General features: G+C 46.4%; 1 protein-coding gene across 1 annotated transcript in view; it reads left to right on the top strand.

Annotated features, from left to right (window-relative positions):
* The window catches only part of DNAH2 (dynein axonemal heavy chain 2), a 2,538,822-nt gene that overhangs the window by 353,051 nt on the left and 2,161,809 nt on the right, over window positions 1-23,962 (top strand). The window contains exons 10-11 of the mRNA XM_086946066.1: window positions 14,633-14,720; window positions 16,897-17,102. Of these exons, the coding sequence (XP_086802192.1) occupies window positions 14,633-14,720; window positions 16,897-17,102 (294 nt within the window). The remainder of the gene's footprint in view (window positions 1-14,632; window positions 14,721-16,896; window positions 17,103-23,962) is intronic.

Here is a 23,962-nt window from a genome sequence, read left to right as displayed (position 1 = left end):
GTGAAGGAATTGGAGGGGGTTCATAAGAGGATGGGCACCGTTCAGATTCGGCGGCAGCTGACTGCGGCTAGACAACAGCTGAATGCCCTTGACTATTTACGGGCGGAATATTCACTCCTGCAAACCAAGCAGCGTTACTACACTGGTAGCAATAATGCAGGGAAACTCTTGGCATCTCTGCTTCGTGCTCAGACAACTGTTAGACGCATTGAGGAGGTTAGGAGTATTCAGGGCGAGACCTTACGTTCTGACGGGGACATAGCAACCAGATTTGAATCCTTTTACACAGATTTGTACAGGGCAGACAATCTAGCTTTGGAAGCGGCCCAACAAGGCGTGAAAGATGACCTTTTGATGCCCCTTCCTCCTAGCAGCAAACCTAAATGCCGATATTCGGTTAGAGGAGGTTCTTAAAGCCATATCGGGACTCACCATAGGGAAGGCTCCGGGGGAGGATGGTTTCATGACCTATTTTTACAAAACCTTTGCCCACAAACTGGTATTAAACTCCTTCAGTGACTTCGGTAGAGTGACTCCAACTAGGACTATGGCTGAAGTAGTAGTAATCACTAAGCCTGGTAAGGACCCAAGAGAGTGTGCCTCCTATCGTCCCATCTCATTATTGAACATAGACCTCAAGATTTTTACAAACATCCTGGCGCCCCATATGCAGGGGTTGATTGACCTGACCAGTCGGAATTCATACCAGAACGCAACTGTAGTGATGGAACCCGACGAATGTACCACTTGCTGGATGAGACACAATGTACTCGGGCGCCTACGGTGCTCCTCTCAATCAATGCCGAGAAGGCATTCGACTGGGTCCACTGGCCGTATCTGCAACAGACACTCCGTAAATTTGATTCGGGAGACCGCTTCATGCAATGGGTGGACTGCATATATAGGGACCTTCAGGCACGTATTAGAGTTAAGGGGGTGACATCAAAGCCATTTGGAATCCGGAGGGGCACGTGACCAGGTTGCCCTCTGTCGCCCCTGCTCTTTGCTTTGTATATGGAGCCGTTTGCAGAGAAAATTTGCCAGAACCCGAGAATATCTGGGATCCGCATGCAAGATAGGGAGCATAAAATGTCATTGTATGCAGAGATGTAATATTATTTCTGACTCAACCAGCAATCTCGATACCCCCTCTACTGGAGGAACTAGATATCTTCAGTTTGGCATTGGGCTTTAAGGTTAACATCCATAAGACTCCAGTTATGAGCCTGACCCTCCGCCAAGCAGAACAGGCCCTAAGGGCACAATTTCTGTTTAAGTGGGCTACAGAGGGTGTCCAGTACCTGGGTTTACAACTGTTCCCTACTCTGGTTAAGACGGCCCAAGTGAACTACGCCACTCTTCTAGCCGGGGTCAGGAATGAACTCTCTAATTGGAAAAGACACCTCCTATCGTGGCTGGGCAGACTGGCGGCAGTTAAAATGAATACTCTCGCACAAATCCTGTATGTGATGCAGACGTTGCCACTCAGACCACCGCCCAATATGTTGTCACAGATGCAACGTCTTATTTATAAGTTTGTTTGCAGTGGTAAGAAAGCGAAACTAGCCCGCAACTTGACATATCTGAAGCAAGAGGACGGGGGGTTTGGGTGTCCCATGCTTGGAAAGGTATTTCCAGGCAGGGCAACTCAGATACATGCTAGAGTGGTATAAGTTAGAGTTGGAGAAGCACTGGTGTTTTATTGACAGCTCAATAGCAGGCATGCACATTTGGAAGGTCTCATGGCTTCCCAGGAAACCCCAGCGCAGTGGGTTATATGTATCACCGGTTATAAGGGCTACCCTGGGTGTGTGGGATCGGGTACAAGTACCACATGGCCTCTGACCCCCTTTATAGGCAATCCTGACTTTCCACCTGCTCACACAGTGGAAGGGTATCTCCATTGGCAAGAGGCCAACTGTAAACGCATTGGGGACCTATTTGACGAGCATGGGGTAATAGATTTCACAGGCCTCATAGAAGGTTTTGGGATGGCTCGGTTCATTTCAGCAACAATACATTTATGGACCTACAACCACAGGGGTCGGCCGTCACTAAAATTAAACAGAAACTTGGTATTGCATAAAAACACAGCTCTTCAGCCGACAACCCGGGGGCCCGGCAGCGAGTCAGCGTACAATTTGTGTGAGTCACAGGATATTTGCACAGGATGAAGTTAAGGTTTTACATTTTAAATATATATAAATCGAAATATAAACAATAAATTAAACCAAACAATAAACGAGGCAAAAGAAGCTATGTCGGTAGGTGTCTGGTCCAGGGGGGGAAGAAACCACGCCGTGAAACAATGTACGCAGCCATAACAAATGAGAAGGGGGGGGTGCAGGAATCGAGTAGACCACAGTATCAACAAGGATCTATACGATGCAAGGAATGCTCGGCTACGGGGACTGTGACATTTCCGGAGTGTCTGCCAAAGGAGGAGTACACAACTCTCCTTGGTATGAATTCCATTGGTGCCATATTTTACCCCATTTCTTGGGTCTGCCACGTGCAACATACACCGTTTTTTCCCTGAACATGCACCAGTCCATGTTTTCTTTCCACGCTGAGACCGTAGGTGGTCTTTGGGACCCCCACAGTTGTGCTATGTCTCTTTTAGCTACCATATTTCCAAGGGTAGCCCATTGAGTCTGTGCCACATTATAATCATTTGGTTCCCATACGTTCAGCAGACAGCATCGGGCTTCAGGCAACAACGAAACTCCTGTGACCTCTTCCATAATTGCATGCACACGGTTCCAGAACACAACCACCTCCGGGCATTCCCATATGATATGGAGGAAAGTACCCATCATACCACACCCACGCTTACACAACCCATCCACAGAGTAATCCATACGAAGCAGACGGGGACCCGTTATATAAATACGGTGTAGGATCTTTAATTGCACCAGCTGGAGACGGGCCGGGATCGCGACCTCTTTAGGAGAAGATATCGCAGCCTGCCAATCCTCATCATCCAATTCCAGTCCATCGCTGGTCCAAGCCTCCCGGAGCTGGAGAAGTAAATCTGTTCGATCGTTAATTAATTTTTTGTATATCAAAGAAATAGTGCTATCCGGAACATGTCCATCAAGCACTCTATCTTCGCGAGGAGAAGACTCCGGATATGTGGCCTCGGCCGGGAATACCGAACCAAGCGCATGGCAGATCTGCATATAGCGGAAATGCTCCTTATCACTAAGTGCATACTCCGACTGCAGCTCCTCGAAGGTCTTAATCCTGTCCTTGACCCAAAGATCTCCGACCCTACTAATACCTATAAGATCCCACTTCTCAAAGCCCTTCGTTTTCCACAAGCTACCCAATCTTTCAGCGACGTAAAGCGGGGTCGCTCGAGACAATATATCCGACCACCCCATTGCTGCGTTCGCACTATGCCACACTCGCACCGCGACCCCAGTGGGTCCCAGTAGCTTCCTGCCAGCCGATTTAGAGTATAACGCCCTATTGTAGTTTCCACCCGGTAACTGCCATTTATCCATTTCAAACGCGGGATTTGGCATAGGGACGTACATAGCATCATTAATTGCGCTCAATTGAGATGCCCAGTAATAGCGCTTGATGTCCAGTAACGCAATGCCTCCATCGTACCAGGGCAGTGTCAATTTCGCCAGTGCAATACGAGGACGCCCGCCCCATAACAACTGCCTCTGCAAGCTCTCTATCTCACGGAAATAACTTGCGGGTACGAGATCAAGTGTGTTTTGAAGAGCGTATAGAAATCGAGGTAGAGACATCATCTTAACAAGCATTTGCAATGCAATAGGTCTCGCATTAGGAAAGTTTGAGCTATTGGTATTGTAAATTACACTTTTTTTATTTAGGTGTTGGTTTTGAAAATAGTGAAATCAATAGTTTTGTCATTTACAATGCCAATAGTTTTCACTTTCGCAAATGTGACACCTATAGCATTTGTAATGCAATATGAGTAGTATTTACGTGACTTAGATGTATTGATATTACAAATAACAATGGCTTTTATTTATTTTTTAATAATTGATACTTAAAAAAAGCTATTGTAATTTATAACGTCAATAGCTTAAACTTTTGTAAATAACTTTTGTGAAGATTATGTTCAGTGTATTTTATTGTGACGAAAATCCAAGAACAGAAGTGAAATATTAACATCTTTTTGTGACATTTGTAATAAAAGCTTGAAACATTGAGAGAACATATTTGAACCAGTTGACTGGTTGCACAGATTAATGCTGTGGTGATGCGATCAATTAGAGTGAGGGGTGATCAATTAGAGTGAGGGGTGATCAATTAGAGTGAGGGGCGATCAAGTGAGGGGCGATCAAGTGAGGGGCGATCAAGTAACTTAGAATGTCCTCGATTTTGTCACTTTAGAATACTTTTGTCTTATAGGTCCTTTCTTTCCCCCACATCTTTGTGAAAACGTGGCTCAGTGGCGCTCCTCCCCACACTTTCACCATCAATTAATTACACGTGACCTTTCAGCTGTAATGCAAGTCTACAGACAAGTATGGGAAACGCACTAAAAGATTTGAGTAGACACCAAAAGCTCCACACTGGGAGCGGGTAACATTTGAATATAAGTCCCCAGACTACTCACAACACCTACATAGGGCGGTCTAAAACTGGCGCACACGAGAATACAATTTTGACTTACAACTTGCATAAATACAATATAAAATACGCAAAGGTGAGCTACTCTGAACATCTTTGTAAATCAGGCCCCATAAACTGGAAAAAGTGAGAAATTACCTGATCGGAGAATATGTGATGGAGAAGTGTGCATAATAACTGGTGTCCTGAAATGCTATTGCTTGAGGAAGAACGTTTAACTGTTTTGGCGTTCAGAAAGGCCACATGTAAGCAAAACCGAACCTTTCCAAGAAAATCTTTACCTTACACACCAACGAGAGCAAGAACTTACAATTTTGGTGCAGGACGCAAACGTTCACAAACAACATTATTGCAACAAACTACTTTTTTTTTTTAGTCTGGTATGAGCAAGGAGTTTAACAGTATAACTATGCTAAATCACAGACTACAATAAAAGTAACATTGGCATATTAACTGATAAGAAAAAGATGAAGGTCTGCTGATGAACTAACAACCCAAGACGAGTATTTTAGGGTTGAGAACAATGAATAGCGTGCCTGCTTCGCGTATTTCCCCCCTTAGCCTTTAACGTTTACATCTTCAGTTTTTTATTAGTTTAAGGTGTTAACTCCTTATACCCCAACCCTCTCAACATTATTCATTGCTCAGATTGCATGACTCATGACCAAGCTTAACAAACATGCTCATTCCTGTCCTGAGCAATTAAAAGAAGGCGGTGTGCTATTCTACAAACCCAGGAGGAGAAATGTCTGTTGAACATTTCTCAAGCCGCTTTAAAACTATCATTTCAGCGCACATTTCTTCATCAGCACGAGCTGCAGAATAAAGGTTGTCAAATCCTGGCTGTGTTTCTTTGTCTCTCTTTCTATTGAGTCCATCACTGCTTTTTATTCGGTATCTACATACTCCTATTCCAAGACGTTCGCCGACTGAACATCTCAAAACATGCACAAATTAAATATACGAAAACACATAGACTGTTCAATTATTTTAATTCGCGTAATTACATTACCGAATACCGCTTACAGCGTCCTAACATGAGTAGCGATCAATTCCGTAAATCCCCATACAAGCACCTTGCATACATAGCCAAATGTCATTTATATTAATATAGCGCCTTGGTATTCCCCCTCGCCTCCCTACACAAACCATGGAACCTTTTAACCTTGCAGAAGTTTGGAATTGGGTGTTCCCTTGCGCTGAAAACGCTTCCTCTCACCTAAGCCCCTGAGACTTTTGCAACACTGCCGCGCTGCCCGCGGCGACCCGGAAGCTCTTGCACGGCCGGCCAATCCGCTCGCGGCCGACCGGAAGTCCCGCCTCCCGAGGTCCGCGAGCTGCCGGCGCATGGAGCGCCCTGCCGTCCGGTGTAGCCCGGGTCCCCAGGAGGGGGCCAGGGAGAAGGAGGAGTGTGGCGCCTGTTGCGGGGCTCCTCTGACCTGAGGGAGCCCCGATTCAGATGAGGAGACGCGCCGCGTCGGGAGGAGCCCCGCCGGAAGAGCGCAGTCGGTGAGTGGGGCCCAGGGCTGATGTGAAGTGCGTGCGTGCCTGTGTGTATGCCTGGGGGGTGGGGGGGGGGGTGTGCGTGTGTGCGCGAGGGAATGTGTGTGCGCATGCGTGACTGTGTGTGATTGAGAGAGAATGCGAGGTAGGGGATAGTGTGCCTGTATGTGTGCCGTATGCCTGCGTGTGCATGCGCGCGCCTGTGTGTGTGTGTGTGTGTGCGTGCATGTAGAGGGGTGGGGGCTGCCTGTGTCTGTGTGTGAGGGCTTTGCACCGCGCATGCGCAGCTACCAGACGCTCGCTCCCGGGGTGAAATCTGACCTTGTCAAAGCGCGCGTCTGGTAGCTGTCCACATTCCTAAATACGGGCCACAAAAGGTCTGAAGCAGACACTCTCAATGCTCACGCATTGAGAGTAGGTCTGCTCGACCTAAAAAGGGCTGCCCTCTCGACAGGGGACAACGGCAAGCCACACGAGGCCGCTACGTCGGATTTAAGCCGAAGAAGCGGGGGAAGCAGGTTACGTTCATATCGAACAGCGGGGTCAAGTGATATGAAAATCCCCAAATATTTCAAACCAATCTGTGATATCTGTATCGGGCAGATACGCGGCAGGGGGGTATATCTCCAGTGAGGACATAAACACAGGATTTAGCCCAGTTAATCACTAGACCAGAGTTCCTTCCGAATGAACTGAGCACGTCAAACAATACTATTAGTGACTTCCGGGGGGATGTGAGGTATAACGGAATATCATCTGCATATAGCGATATGCGATCTTCAAAGTCGGGGGTCCACCTAATACCCTTAAGCGATGGTTCCCATCGCAACCAGGCAGCTAGGGGTTCCAAAGCGAGTGCGAAGAGCAAAGGAGACAATGGGCATCCCTGCCGCGTGCCCCTCCCAAGAACAAAGGACTCCGAGACCCTGCAGGTTACCACAACCTGGGCCAGTGGTTCCTCATAAAGGAGTTTAACCCAACCGACAAACCCTGGGCCAAAACCGAACTTTGCTAGAGCAGCCCACAAATATGGCCATTCCACTGTGTCAAAGGCCATCATGGCATCCAAGGGAGACCAAGATGGCCGGCTCACGTAGCGACTCCGCTCTCGCCAGGACGCCATGAAGCCGACGCAGGTTCAGCGCGGTATTGCAGTGCGGAATAAACCCAGACTGATCCGGGTGCACCAAGTCGCCGATTACCTTTATTAGCCGGTTTGACAGCGGTTTTGCCAAAATTTTGGGTTCTGCATTTAAAAGTGATATCAGTCTGTAAGACGTACATTGGTCCCGGAGTTTCCCTTCTTTATGGATCACAACAATGGATGCAAGTCTCTGATCTCGGGGCAGGGACCCAACATCTCGCGATTCCAGAAACATCTCCCGGAGATACGGTGCCATTTTGTCTGGACGTAGCTTGTACAGCTCAATGGGGATACCATTTGGGCCCACAGCTTTACCAGAGCGGATGGAGCGGATAGCGAGCGCTACTTCATCATCGGAAAATTCTGCTTTCATAAGCTCTCTGTCAGAATCAGACAAACAAGGCAGCACAATATCTCTAATCAACAAATGCGAGTGCCCCTCCGGTCTGTCTGAGACTGGCGCATATATCTTTTGAAAGTGGTGTGCGAAACTCTCCACTATCTCCACAGGGTCCACAACTCGCACTCCATCCGCTCTCTCAATCACCAGCACCACACGATTAAATCTTTCCTTTTTATCCAACCAGGCAATCAGCTTCCCGGCCTTATCTCCAACATCATACAGCCGTCCCTGTTGCTCACGACTCAAAGCTTTGGCCGCATCAGTCACTAAGGCTCTATAATCAAGCGGTTTGAGGTTTAGAGCGTGCAGCTTATCATGTGTGGCACCAGACTCCAACTCTCCCTCTAATTCAGTTATTTCAGCCTCTAGCCGTACTACCTCCTCATTCTTTCTTTTCTTTGCACAAGCAATCAACGACAGAGCTTGACCACGGATTACTGTCTTGAAGGCTTCCCACAGTGAGACAGAGGAGGATACCGACCCCACATTTTCGGTGAAATACAGATCTATAGACTTGACCAAGCCCGCCCGGGTCTTAGGGTTACGAAGATGCCAGGGATTAATCGGAGCCACTTGACCTTCCGCTCCCAGCTGTATTTCAATAGAGAGCCACAGTTGGGAGTGGTCCGAAATACCCCTGGCCAAGTGCCTGATCTCTCTCACCGAGACGGCTTGCGCTGCTGGCATAAGGACATAATCGAGCCTAGCAAGGCTCCCGTGTGCACCAGAGTGAAAAGTGTATTGTGCCTGCCCAGGGTGCATCAGTCTCCAGCAATCCACCAGACCCAGTGTCTCCAAGAAGTTACCCAACCAAGACTGCAATCTCGCAAGATCTCTAGGGGGGCTGCGGTTCCTCCCTACCACAGACAACAGAGTTGAAATCTCCACCTATAACTAAAATACCCTCGGGGAGTCCCAATACTATTCTCCCCAGATCAGCAAAACTCATTGTTTGCAAGCCTGGCGGAACATACACAGAGAGTATGGAAATTGTCTTCCCCTCCCATCTGCCCGTGATGGCAGCATAGCGTCCCCTGTCGTCCAGGATCGTATCATCTAATTCTAAGGGGAGGGAACTCCTGATTTGAATACCCGTCCCCCTAGATCCGGTGGTGAATCCAGAATGTGCAACTAAACGATACTGGTTTCTACGTCCTTTAGTCAAATGTATCAAATCTTATGTACAAGACACAAAGCATTTACTAAACCTGATTATAAACATCGAGTACGACCCTGATCATTACAATCTGGTGTGCCTTGACGTGGAGGCACTAAATACTAATATCCCACAAATTGAAAGTATAGATGTGGTCCAGAATTTACTTCAGAGTGAAGAATGGGAATGGTCAGCCCCCGTTGAATGGATTGTTTACCTCATAAGACTCGCGTTGACAGAGAACTTCAAGTTTGAAGACCAGATGGCCAGTACTTTTGCCCCGAGCATAGCTTGCCTGTACATGAGCCATTTTGAAAATCACAACATCTGGGCTCCCAACCCCTACACAAGTAACATCTGTAGGTGGTACAGGTATATAGATGACGTTTTGCTGATATGGAAGGGGGACGAGATAACTTTACAGAACTTCGAACAATGGATAAATAGTCTTAACCCCTACCTTCGGTTCTCAATGAACCACAACAAGAAAACAGTACCATTCTTAGACATAAATATCTTTGCCAGGGATGGGAGTTTGTCCAGTTCCCTTTACACCAAGCCCACTGATAAAAATAGCCTCTTAAGGTTCGATAGTGCACATCCTAGAAGCCTAAAAGGGAACTTACCCGTGGGCCAATTTCTGCGAATTCGCAGAAACTGTTCCGATGTCAAAGATTTCAAAAAGGAGGCTGATATTTTGACAAACAAATTAAAACAGAAGAAGTATCCACCGAGAATAATTGAGAGTGCCAGAAAACGAGCACGAAATACACCAAGGGAATCTCTACTTGAAACAAATGAAAAAACAGAACCACAACAACTAATATGTGTAACCACATTTAATTCTTTGTCAAATCAGATCAAAAAAATCATAAATAAAAAAATGGAATATTTTGACGTCCAATAACCTGGATTATGAAAAACCTATGTTTTCTTTTAAGAAAAGTAAGAGTCTAAAAGACTCACTTGTGCATACCAAAAGTTTCAAACCAGCCATAAATACACAAACAACACTTTGGAATACCACTCCGGTGACGGGACACTACCCGTGTGGTACATGTGTTGCTTGTGAATTCACTGAACACACCACACATCTAGATCTTGGCCTAAACACACCCTGGGAACAAAGATGCTACACAAATTGCAATTCAGAGGCAGTAATTTACTTAGGACAATTGACACGGGCACTTGATCATGTGGGAATGACTTCCCGCAAGATAAAAATACGTATTAGCGAACATCGCAGTACAATAAGAAGAGCAGTTACTGCTACCAGACTCACAGCACATTTTGTTGAAAACAACCACAAGGACACTGATATAAAATGGACGGTGATTGAAAAAGTTAAGCCAGGCAACCACCTACAAAAGGTATTTTTAGAGAAAGAGCAGAGATGGGTCTATCGTCTCAGGACTCACATATCAGGCCTTAATGACTCAATGCCATGGGCTCAATTGAGAAAATGACATTATGATATGATGAACCATAAAACAATACCATAACATTTTGAATCACCAATATATCAGGAACGATGGATACCTGTATAGCCTACGTTGTGAACATTAAAAACTGATCATGATCAGAGCTGAGTGATCACTTACATCTAGTTCATAATAATGGGTTCCCCCCATGTGTACAATTAAACATCTGACAATTTCTGGTTATGATTGCACTCAATAGTTATCATACATAGCATTCTGATATAATGCAGGAGTCTAGATGCTGTGACCGCACTAAGCTCAAATTGGCCAGAACACAACACACTAGGCGCCTCTCACTGCTATTCTAAATGGTCATACCAATGAGTCAACCATTGTATTAAGAATATATATTTACACGTTGCCTTACAGTGCACAATGTGTTTGTTTGACCTTGAGTTAGTGCACCTGGCATACCAAAAACCGATGTGTTCAGCAACTAACACCTTAATTTTAAGAACATTTCAAAATAGGTTAAATATCATTTCGTCTTTTCTATTCACCAAAAAGCAATGCTGTGACAGGAAGACAGAATAAGAATAAAAATATATATGTGTTGGGATTGTATATGAATACACAGGAGCCTGCACCAATCAGCTCATGGCAATAATTAACTTTTTAATTCCCTTTTTATCGCGGCACTTCCAGCTTTTGATACGATAATCCAGGCAGAAAACTACATTCCCCGTGACCCTTTGAGGCTGTGGACGCGCGCACTTCCGGTTTTGGCGTCACACGCTTGAAGCCGAACACGGAAATAAACAGTACTTTCACCCGCATCGGCTGGAACAGCAGCTACAAGCCGGAGAGTGGGTCCGTTTATTTGGGTAGGGTGCGTCCTCTAAACAAGTAAGTGGAGACTCTCCTTCGAGTGCTGCGGGTTTCTACGAGCTAAACTTAGTCCCGCTGGAGCTTTTTCTTTTACCACTAGACCCACTTATGTTAAAAATCGATACCTAACTCTCTACCACACTTTAATTAGGAGCGTATGCCCCAATGTCCCGCTCACTGAGGTGCCTGCGCCCAACATAAATTGGGTAAGTGGAAAAACGAATTACCAACCGGTGCATGAAATATGTGAATATATGTCTTCAGAGTGTGATATATGAATGTAGGACATATATGTTTGTTTGTCTTGTGTGATTTATTTACTGCAATTGAGACTTTGACCACTGTTTTAATACTTCACTTCACAGTCTCACACCATTGGAGTTAAATGGAGTGTGATGTTAATGACACTAACTGTTGGGTGTCACATAATGAGAATGCCACTATATACTATATAGAAGTGACATAGAATGAGACCATTCGTGTTCTCCACCAATTGAGCATGTTCACTCAGCATGCCATGCACAGGGATTTTACATTAGTATACAGATAATGTCTGTTTCTGACAAGATTTTATATGCTATATTTTTCTACAGATGGAGCCTGGCATTTCTTAGTAACAGAACTACACGAATACAAGGAGAAGCAACTCTTCCCTCGCCACATCAATAGAGTAGGGAATTCCCCCTCTTTAGCATCCCCATACATAAGGGGGTCTCTGAATCTTGCCCTGAAGAAAGTCCGGGACCTTTATGGCCTCATAAGGACTGAAACATGTCGGCACTTCACTAGGGTCATAGGACCATAAAAATCCTAATAAACCCTACTTTTATTCAATTTTTAACAACCCAACCAGACCCATGAATAAAGGGATACCAGGGGTCTGATTGAGGTATTTTATATATACCCCTTTTGCTTTCATTATCATAAGAGCTTCCCAACACTGTGGTTGAGCCCACCCCGACCTGTAGGAGTCGGGGTGACCCAATGATGAAGCATGACACCACTAGGGTGCGTGAGGGTAACTAAAAACAACTAGTGTTGCCCCCCCCTCCATACATATAGATATGGTTAGCATATCAAACACATCCCTTGTTGAATAGTGTTTAATCCCTCCTCATACATAGGTCCCCTTCTCTTCCTATGAGCGCAACCTACATTGAACTTTCTAGTCCTTTAGTAGGGTGCTTTTGGAGTATTTTTTGTTGTACAGTATTCGCTGGGAGGACGTACTCCATATACCCTCTCAAATCCCCCAGGACCCCTGGATTAAATTACAGAGGTCTTTTGTTTTGCAACTAAACGATAACCTCGCTGGTTCATTGCATGGCACGTGTTCCCTATCAAGTGTGTTTCCTGCAGCAATACTACATCAGGGGAAAGACGTTTCAAAAGCTGTAGTACTACCCCTAGTTTTATCCTGTCCCCCAAACCGTTAACATTCCAGATTAGTACCCTCAGCCCCCTACCCCCCATCCCAGAAATGAGGGCAGGCTCCACCCCACACCGAACAGGACACCAAACTCAAATTATACAGCGATGTAATGACTCTAAACAAAAAGAAATCAAGCAAAGTCCCCCCCCCCCGTCCCCAGGGAAATCCCCTGAACACCCCCCCCACCCTGCACCCCTGCGTTAGACTAAATAGCCACCCCAACTTGCAGTGTGCCTGTCACCCTGACATAAAAACTAATCTACAAGAAGAAGGAGAACCCCGGAAGGAGGGAGAGTCCCGTCTCCCCTACCGTCTCTGGGTATATACAGTTGTATGTACAGACACTAAAAAGTCATCAAACCACTTCTGCGAAGTCCGTATACTGCTCGGGCCGGTCACCACTCCTCACTCTTGGTCCAACGGGCCACCTTCTGCGCCCCCCGAGTGCTCCGGGCGGTCTCGATGCGTCGGCAGAGTGTCAAGCCAGTCACTGACGACCTCAGGCAGATCAAAGAAGAACGTCCGTTCGTTGTGTTCGAATGTTGGTCATTTTTTAACAAAATTTGAGAAATTATACTTTACCAGAACGTCAGATAAATGGTTGCTGTCCGACATTTATGCTTTCTTAAACACACCCAGACAGACTAATAAATCTCCGGCGCAACGCAGGTGGGAATCAGAATTGGAACGTGAGTTCCCCCTCAAAGAATGGCAAGACATCATACATAGGGCTAGGGCCACCTCGTGCAGCACAGCAGGCAAGGAGATGTTTTTGAAAATTGCAATTATTGGTATTACACACCAGTGAGAGTTCTTAAGTGAAGCCGGTTGGGAATAGCAATTGCTGGAGGCAGTGTGGTCAGCAGGGCACGCTCACTCATATCTTGTGGTCATGCCCGAAGATACAAAGTTACTGGGAGGTGATTTTGCGGGATATAGATTATATATATCACACTGATTTACCTACTCATACAGAATTTTGGGACTACTGAATGCCCTGATGTACCCCCTTAGATCAAACCAGGGTAGAGCAATCACGCTCGTGTTGGGGGCGGCCAAACAGGCACTTCTGGTTAGATGGGGCACACTGGAAATTCCCACTCGTCTGGATTTGCTATACGAGATATGGGAAATATTGGGGATGGAAAAGATTACAGCGGGCCTCATCCGTTCCCTCTCTAAATTTGATAAAACATGGGGCAACAGTATAGAATTCTTGTCCAATGAGTTCACTGAGCTTACTTGCCCAAAGTACCTTAGAGTGCTCCGCCTCACTAATGGCCCCCCTGCCCCCCCCCCACCCACAAAAAGACTAAGGATAACAGTTGGCTGTCAAGGCCAGAACATCTAGGCAACCCCTGCCTGCTGCTTCACGCACACATAATGGGGATAGACCTCTTTACCCTCTCTTCTCTTTCCTAGTCTTTTCTTTTTCTATCTTTTTTTCTAGTTTAAACAAATGTTTCCCACCGGCTTGAGAATGTAGGTGGCAGCTAATGTAATGCTTGTCTTTTCAAAATCAATAAAAGGGTGTAAACCATAAAGATTTATACCTCCCTTCTGAATCATAATGAAAATTGCAGATTTGTCATTCTACACCTGAAGAAGGATCTCAAAGGCTCGTTTTACATCTGTATACCCACATGTCCATTCTACATCTGAAGAAGGACAACACAAAGTCCTTCCACAGTTGTAAAACAATGTAATTCCCTTCAAAATCTGAAGAAGAGCCACAGTGGTCTCTTTTGCGGAATGATGCATCACCATTCTACATCTGAAGCAGAATTACAAAGGTCTCTCTGTTGAAAGAAGGACGACACAGTCCCCTTTTCATATCTGAAGAAGTTCCATAAAGGATCGCTGCAACACCTGAAGGTCACACTGTCCCTTCTTTAGCCAAACAAGGGAGATACATAGTTTTCAAAGCTCGTGAGTAAAACATTGTTGAACTTCTTTTGTCCATCTAGTAAAATCTATCATATCATACTGTATGTTTGTTTAGCCAGGACAGTTTATCATAATTTACAGCATATAGACTGTCATCCATGCAATGTGCTTCCATTGACAGGTACTCTTCGATGGGCTGGGTTCTGGACCAAACCACCATCTTTGCCCAGGTGGATGCCTTCATACAGCGCTGCAGGGATCTTCTAGAGGTACATGGAGACTGAGAGTGGTCTTATTGAGCTTTCTTGTTTGTTTTGCCCCATTCATGGAAAACTACTTTTTTGTCAGTTTGAAGGTAGGTGTCATTGCTTGTTTGCAACTCAGACTAAGGTCGTCAAATTTGTAGCATTTTATCAGGGATGTGAATGCATAACCAAGGCTCTGAGGATGAGTCCTCTAAAAAGAAAATGCCTGAAGGCAATCTACAAATTCAAGTATTAAAGCTCACGAGGAAACAATAAAAATTGCTGTAATAAAATTAATGTATTTTTTTTTAATGTGCCCATATTTTTGTGTGCGGTAATATTTTATTTTGGGCAGTCAAAATATTAAGCGCACTCTTCAAGTTCATTAGAGTGGGGAGCAAGAGCTCACCTAATTTTGGTGAATTAGGCATTCTTCTTGTTCAGTTTTGTCCTTTTGTAAAATTGAGGTGTAACATGTACAATGTTTTTACCGACTTAGCTCCATGCTTGTGAGTGGTCTGTCCCTGCTTGTCTTTTGCTTTTTCTTTTTGCATTTTTACAAGACTTGCCTGGACTGACATTGATTATTAGTTCTTAGACCTCATACGTGTGCAGGTCCTGCTTGCACAGTAGGTACCGTAAGATCACAGATGCCATGTTGACCCTATGCAGCCCTCGGTGGGAGAGAACAGTAAAGCTCAAGGCATACTAGAAAAACATGGGGCCACAGTAAGGAGAATGTAGTGTCTGTCATCCTTGCAGGTACCCAGAGAAAGGCGTTGGACTGTGCAGCTCTGCAAGTGGCCTTCGTATTCTGACATTGAGGTCTGTAAATTTTGTAAGAGCTGACCTTGCTACAGCTAGGTCTTCATTCATAAAACACAATTCCACTCCTGTGACCATACAACCTGACAAAACCCAGTGTCTCCACTTAAGTTATAATGTCTTCGTCGGAGGAGGTAGTGAGCTGTCAGTCACCAAGCATGCAATCCCCTGAGCTAGCCTTCTCTTACAAGAACCTACTGTCAGGTCAGAGTTGAGTTCCTCAGTTGTCCCCGACTTATCAAGTTCTGTATGAGGTGTGAAGCCTAGGAGGGCTTCTCCAGGAGAGGACCAGCTTAGCTGGTTCTTCTAGATTGCAAGGAAATGTTCTTTTTTTCACTGGGGCCTGTTAGGGTTAACTCTGTTAATTCTTTGTTCATGTGCAGAACCTTCCATGGTACTTCCAGGAGTGTAGGCAGAATACGAATCCACCGCACATTCTTAATAGCACAGTATCTAAACCGCCACTGTTTTGTGGTTTTGGCTCCAAAGTCCAAGTTCTAACTACCAGCTGCCAGTAGTCAGTGACCTTTCAGATGTATCTTCCAGAGATGGACATCCATGCATCACACATCTGCTTCATCTCCATATCCATGAGCGCCCGAGCACAGCTGCTCCCTATCGCCTTGAAAAGTGGGTTTGGTTGTTTTACTTACTCCATCTTCCTTATCATCGAGGGCCACAGACTATTATAAAGACAGCAGAAAGACTTTCCTGGTCAAACTCTCCACTATATTTCACATCCCTTGGGGCAGAGTGGCATAGACCTGTTTTAATGTTAGCATGACCCCCTCAACTCCCTACACTAGACAGCATGCACGTAATCATGCCTCCATCAAACAGTTATTTTATCAGTTGTTAGACGCCCAGCATCGTTTTGCTGTGATAGTAGTCATGCTGTATCTAAACCCATTATGCCAGCAATCATGCATTAGGAGATACTCATTGTGTCAGAAGTCCTACTCTCTGGGACAGTTATTGTGCCAGTAATCAAGGTCCATAAAACAGATAATATTCCAATAATTATGCCTCCATTAATAAGTTATGTATTTTGTCACTAGTGAAGCCTCCGTCAGGTAGTTTCAATGCCAGTCTTGGTACCCCCTCCGAGGGAGCTATAGCCCCTGTAATGATGCTACCAACAGGCAGTTAATGTGCCAGTAATTATGTTCCAATTTGCTAGACACTGTGAAAGTACTCATCCCCCATCAACCTCAAAGGCATCCAGATATTTGTGTCTGTTTGTCACACACGGAGACAGAAAAACAATCTGCTACTTGTGTGTATATTCACATATTTAAATGGAAAATCAAGAGATTTCGGTATTAATGAGCTATGTCACTTTGTTGTTTTTCTCTCTATTCTACTCATGCTCCAGGTCTGCGATTGCCAGCAGCAGTTCGGCAGGTGGGAGGATGGCACCCAGACCCCTTTGCCCTGCTTTTCAGGGCACATTGGTCCACAGATCACCCGCAACTTGCTTGAGATAGAAGAAACATTCATGAAGAACATTCTTTTTCTCAAGTCTGTGAAGAAGACCATTCTTGATATCAAGAACACCAATTGGCATGACGACTACAACAGGTATTTCAAAATGGCTTAACGACGCCTGGCTCTGCTGCCTTAATGTCTCTGGAAGGGAGGTGGTAACTGACCTATAGTCATTGGTCCAAAAATGTAACTATCCCGAAATGAACTATAAACGTGCAAAAACCCTGCAGAATCGATTCAATGGGCCTGGGGTCAGAGTAACCCCACTAATGTCTTCAAAAATAGAGACGCCAATCAGAGGCATGACGAATGATGGGTGCAACATACAAATACAGTGTGTGATGGCATAAACAAGAAACAAAAACACAGCGGTAAAGTGCAAGCCCTACAATTGAGTTAATGGAGAAGAACACGAAAAGATAGAGAGAAGGGAATAAAAGCTTTAAATCCGTGTTTGACGAAGGAAAATGAGCATTAATGGGGCAGAGATAAAAATCAGAAGCTAAGCGAGAGACTGAAAATGTAAAGTGGGAATAAAAGCATGGGTGGGTATAAAGGAAAGAACGATATCTAATTGGGAGGTAGGAGTTACAAATCCCTGACTGGTATAGGAGACAGGAGGGAAGCAATGTACAGAAATATTCAAATTTCCAGAAACAAGTATGGGAATGGTAGAAACATACGGTTCGGAAGTCCTAAAGTATTATGAAGGTGCTAATCGGAATAAAACGCTCGAGGAACTGAGAGAAAATCAAGAAAGGTTTGATTGAGGGTGAGGAGTTAAAACACAGGCCCAAAGTCTGAGTTAAGAGAAAAACTCAAAACAGCATTCAAAGGAAGGGGTATACATGCATGACTGAATGTTTGATGAGAAAGGGCAATACAATCCAGGAAGGATGGAGTGGGTAATACAACACACCATTAATGTATGAGGGCATTGAGAGAAAGAATTAATGTAAGTAGGAAACACAGTCCAGATGCTGGAAGCAACAGAGATAAATCCAACACGGATTGAGTGGAGGGGGTTGGGTACAGGACACATGTTTGAGGAGGCGAAGGAAAGTATCAAGAAGGAATAAGAATGCTCTTGTCCAAGGAGGAGTAGAAAACGTCATGCCAGCCCGCCCTAATGCAAGGGCCTGCCAGTGACATTGGACCCCGAGCTCTGCAGATAGGCCCCAAATATAAGGTGGGGAGTGCTAGTTCAAGAGGCTTGGCCCCTCGCCCCAAAGACGCCCTTCCTTGATTTCTTGACATGAGGGACCAGGAAGCATGCCGACACCCTCTCTGCACCCCCGACTCTCCCCAACACACACTTTCGCTTTACTACCCGACCATATGGTGGTAAATCCGGTCTGCAAACTCAGCATGTTATTCCCCATTCCGAGGACAATACGCCAGGATTTAAGCGTGGGGAAAATTTCCGCACACGCACTTAATGTCCAATTGTCCACTCCGAATCAACGCACATGAATCTGGCCTCCTCCTGATCGGGCCCAGGATCTGAGATTGGGGGTGCCCGGGAGGGAGGGGGCTGTTAGAGAAGCGCTACCTCTAACTGAGACTCTAACAAGTCGGCTCGTGCCGCTCTCCCGCTCCATGATTGGACAAGGATCCGCGTCGCGAGGCCTTCTGTACATCGACGCGGCGCTGTGTGTGGTGAATGCGCTCCAGGTGCAGGTACCCTAACGCCCCTCTGGTGGGGCCCAGAGGAGCACAGGTCCCGCTCTCAGCCTCCGGCGATCCCCGGAGACCGCCAGGCTGGCCCTCTGAACTACCCGGCGTCTGGGGGCCCGTCTGCGCGCTCCTCGCTCCAGGCACCGCACACACGCCATTATCTCAATGGCTTCCTGCTAATGGAGAGCTCTGCAAATGTTCCCCCTTGAGCCTAGCAAAGAGAAGACAACATTAGCAGTACAACGTTAAGTTGATTTTGTAGCGTTACAAAAACCATTAACGAAACCTTGGCGTTTTTTCCAGCTGAGTAATTATATTAAGGGCTCCGCGCTCCCTGGAGTAGCTGTTTAATTTGGTTGCCTTCAGGCGGGTGCAGTACGGATTGCTGCACAGCACAGGCGAGGACAAACCTCTGCAAGAACACGTCCTCTTACAGCCAGGCGTGGCGGCCATTGCTAGGTCAGTCATTCCTGACTCCATCCATGAGTGTGGTGTCTGTCTTGCTCGAACTATCGAACCACTCGGGAACAGGAACCACTGAAAGACGGATGGGTATTTATGTCTGCGCCTTCCGAGCCCATATGCATAGCTGCCACGGTTTGAGATTGCTATGTGTGACATTTCCATAATTTCAGTGTAATTACGAGTGACATTTCAATGACTATGAGTGACGCCTTCTCATGAGCAAAATCAAGCAGCGAAGGCGAGGGAAACATATAGATATCAGAAACTTGCACCAATTTTACCAACGAGAAGGTGTTCTTAAAACTACAGCAAAGCACAAGAAATAGAAGGGCACTAACCAGTGACTGCAGTTTTCAGTAACAGAGGGCAGACAGGCACTGCAGCAGCTCAGAAGATGATCTAACTGATCTGAGCATTCATGATTGCGTGCTAGCCTAAAAAACAAATTTTATAGCATAGCAAGTGCAACTAGTAGATTATAACTTCACTCAGTCTCAGGCAATCACGTTTTTGCGAGCCTGGCGAGCTGGAGCATCAGCAATAGGCATGTCCTGCCACACTCAGCAGCCTGGCTGCCGGGCCCCATGGCAGCATAAACTCCACAAGACAATGTAGAAACTACTAAAACAAATGCAGGATTTAACAGAAAATGTATACTTTGTTAAACAAGAACACAGGCAGAACTGGGACAGAAAGTGTCCCCCTGGCTTTAAAAACAACAACTACCAGTAGTCTTGGGATATACAATCAAAACGTAAAAAATGACGTCAGATATATAAGGGGTAGCAGTGCACTCTAGGGGAAGCATGTTTATATATTTCCAATCAGGCAGTGTTCCCATGTGGAATGTGTTAAAAGCCATGCTACATTTGCACGAGAAAACTACAGTGTGTTGGTGCTCCGGAAACACATGTTTTCCTCCTTGAATACTTTCCTTGAGCTACCTTGCTAAGACACTTGGACGTCAATTACAGTTTGAATTCCGACCTTCAAAGCAGCATGTAGTGCCTTGAAGTGAGCCAAATGAGCTATGTATTTTATTGAAGCCTGCAAGTGCAACGCTGCCACACAAACCTACTCTCTGTACTGGTGTGCTGTGGCATCAGTACTGTGCCACCCTGTCGTTTGGTGGTGTTACAAATAAAATGGAAATGAAGTGACAGTTCGCGAACTCAGTGCTGTGCAAGGAACAATTCTTCTCACAGCCGTAAGTATTTCTCATACACTGAGAGGCAGGCCTGACAGTGCACCTGCGGGGCAGATGCACAGTTGGTTGATGACATTTCACATGACACCTGCAAATTGCTGGTAATTTGCCAGGTGTGCATTGTTTAAAATATATTGCCTGATTTGTTGCTCAATAGAAGTGAATTTTTTTTGTCTTTTTCGCTGGGTTTTTCAGTAAGGTAAAGACAGCTAATCTATTTTTTCTCCTTCCTTTGGCACTGAGGTGGTGAGCTGCCTGTCTATGCCCTTGCGCTGATGGACGTGTGTCTGTCTGTGTTTTCAATCAAGGTGCTATATCCTCGATGTGAGCCTTTGATATGTAACTGTGCCCTGTGTGGTCAGTGAGCTGCTGATTGCTCCATAAGTGCGCCAGCTTTAAAGTTGTTGAGCTGTACATCACCCCCTGCTGGCGTTGCAGCATTTGCCTCAGTGCTTTTGACACTACTCCTCTCTGAAACAATAAGTATCGGGATAAAAATAAGATTAGCTGAGAACCCTGTCCTCGGTCCTGGCTAATTATTACCTTCTATGGCTGGGTCCCACTATAGTTCATCCCTGCCTGTTAAACGTGCATGAGAGGTTGTGAGTACATAAGCAGGCACCAGGGCCTTCATTTTTAAGATTCTGGGCACTCACACTCCCTCTGAAGTTTTGGGCCACTGAGTTTTTATCCCCTTAATTTCAGCAGCTCTAGTCCTCTACGCCAACAGAGAGTAGCGGAGGCCTGGGGATGGCGCTGCAGCAGGCATCAAGGGGCTCTCTGGGCCAACAGAGAGTAGCGGAGGCCTGGGGATGGCGCTGCAGCAGGCATCAAGGGGCTCTCTGGGCCAACAGAGAGTAGCGGAGGCCTGGGGATGGCGCTGCAGCAGGCATCAAGGGGCTCTCTGGGCCAACAGAGAGAAGCGGAGGCCTGGGGATGGCGCTGCAGCAGGCATCAAGGGGCTCTCTGGGCCAACAGAGAGTAGCGGAGGCCTGGGGATGGCGCTGCAGCAGGCATCAAGGGGCTCTCTGGGCCAACAGAGAGTAGCGGAGGCCTGGGGATGGCGCTGCAGCAGGCATCAAGGGGCTCTCTGGGCCAACAGAGAGTAGCGGAGGCCTGGGGATGGCGCTGCAGCAGGCATCAAGGGGCTCTCTGGGCCAACAGAGAGTAGCGGAGGCCTGGGGATGGCGCTGCAGCAGGCATCAAGGGGCTCTCTGGGCCAACAGAGAGTAGCGGAGGCCTGGGGATGGCGCTGCAGCAGGCATCAAGGTGCTCTCTGGGCCAACAGAGAGTAGCGGAGGCCTGGGGATGGCGCTGCAGCAGGCATCAATGGGCTCTCTGGGCCAACAGGCCTCGGACTTCCCTGAGGCCGACTTCAGCCTTTACATAAACAGACAGGCAGTGACTTACGAGGGAAGCACTAGAGGCTGGGCCCTGGTCACGATGCAGGGGCTGCAATGGCCGTTTGCATCTCGGAGAGGCTTCCGTTCTGCTGGGTACCTGTGGGGGTCGGGTGAGTTAATTTACCTTCGACTAATATGAGGGATGGCGCAGAAATAAAATCTGCTTTGAGAATTAGAGTGGTGACCACAGAGCCTAGAGTCAACCGGTGTCGGTATTTGCAATCACCACACACAGACATAGTACCTACTTGGGCCGCAGATGAAATTCAGTCCGGCCTCGAAGCTGTGGTGGGTGGAACTCCATAATTGCAGGCAGCGACTCTACTCTGCGAGGCTGGCTGCAGCAGGCTCAGGCCGTAAAACACCTAGAGCCATGGCAATTCGGTTTTGCCGCCCAGCCCTGCCTCCGGTGATAAATAATCCAGGCGGTCCGAACTCCTGTGAGTCCCGAGCGGAGGAGCCGTCCAATGACAGTCAGTCATTGGACACACTACCTCGATGACGTCAGTTTGACAGGCAATGGAAGTCAAGCCCCGCCGGGAATCGCAATACATTGTGCTACATTGTAGCAGTTGAATGAGAGTATGAGAGTGACCCTGGCAGCAGTCTTAACACTGCTGGGAGTCCCGAGCTGGCTGCAGGAGCAGCGCGCACACCACGGGCGGCGCTGCTTTGCAGCATTTCATAGTTTTCAGTGACAGTTACAGCTCAGCTGAGCCACATGGGTATGCGTGACAATGCATTTCAGTGCGGCAATGCGGAGTACCACACTGAAATGCGTTAGTATCACGTCTGATGCGTGATACTTAGCAGGACTGCATATACAATTTCCTGGAAAGATGCGCCCTCTGTTAATACATACTTTATTCGCTCTAGTGGCAGCTCCAAGTTGGGGAGCAGTCCCCAAGTCGACCAGTACTATGAGTAAAATGAAAGGGAGGAATCTGCAGCACTGTAATCAGATTCAGAGTGGGAGAGCCCTCGGCAGTAGTACACTGCCCCCCCCCCTCTCCCCCCATCGTGCTCTTGAATAATCAAGGATTTGAGCCCCTCGACATCATTTGATGTTACAGGAGGTTCAATGATGAGCATTCGTTTTACCCAGTTTGAGAGGGATCCCTTCTCCAGTGTACAGTGGTGGCTGGTGACATTTGAAAGTCGTGGGGCGTAAACTTTCTTTCATTGGACACAAGGCTATTTTGATGCAGTATAAGTGAGGCCAGCAACAACGGCAGCACAACATCATGGCGGAGACACACACAAATTACAACCATATCAACTGTGACATGATGCTGCTGCTGTGCGCCACCTTGGGAATGAGTCTCGAATTAGGCACATGTCACCCAATAAATATACAACATTTCCTGAACAGGAATAGGAAAAGGATGACTGCCTTCTTTCACTCCAAATGCAATGCAAGCCCTCCCATCATACAACCTATGTACTTAGCAACATGGGCCATGCTGTTAATTATGTGGACTTAAGCGCTATGTGAAAGGTATTACTGAACGCTCTGACACAACAAGTGCATGATGACTGCTGCTCAGAATTTCACACTAGCCTTGGTGCCCGGAAGTATGCTTTGATTACTTGTCACTGCTGGTCTGAAAGGAAGCCAGTGTTATTGCAGTGGAGCGGCCCCATAAGTGTGTTTTCCGTGTCTGCTCGCAGCGGCCTTTCAGGAGCTTTGTGTTATCTGCACAGTCTCCTGCTGAGAAGCAGCCTCCTGCCCTGAGAGCCAATCAAGGGATCATGGCGATTGGCGAATAAGGAACCTATTGTGCCTCGGGTGACCAACTGGCATAAGTGCAAATTCAGGACGGTGAGTGTAAAAATTCAGGACAAAGGGTCAAAATTCAGGACGAAAATTCAGGACAAAAGGTCAAAATTCAGGACAAAACTTCGGGACGAAAGGTACGTTTTACAGATACGTCAGAGGTGGTCGCGCAATAGTATATATGTAAGTAAATAGACAACCATCTAAGTACAAGTCAAAATAGGTTTATATTAGGTTGAGACAATAGTGCAATCCACGTTTTTTCAGTATGGCTGCAGCTTGCTGCCTTAGACAATTCAAAATTTGCATCTCACTCCAGCAGGTACATTAATCACCAGACAATGGTGAACCACACCTGAATATAAGTGAAGCCGCTTTTATTATTGATTGAAAACTACTGGATATTTAAGGAACTTTGGAGTGC

The sequence above is a fragment of the Lissotriton vulgaris genome, chromosome 12, assembly GCF_964263255.1.
Source record: "Lissotriton vulgaris chromosome 12, aLisVul1.2, whole genome shotgun sequence".
Lineage (NCBI taxonomy): Eukaryota > Metazoa > Chordata > Amphibia > Caudata > Salamandridae > Lissotriton > Lissotriton vulgaris.
The sequence above is the reverse complement of the archived record's forward strand: the minus strand, read 5'-3'. Positions and strand labels throughout refer to the sequence as shown.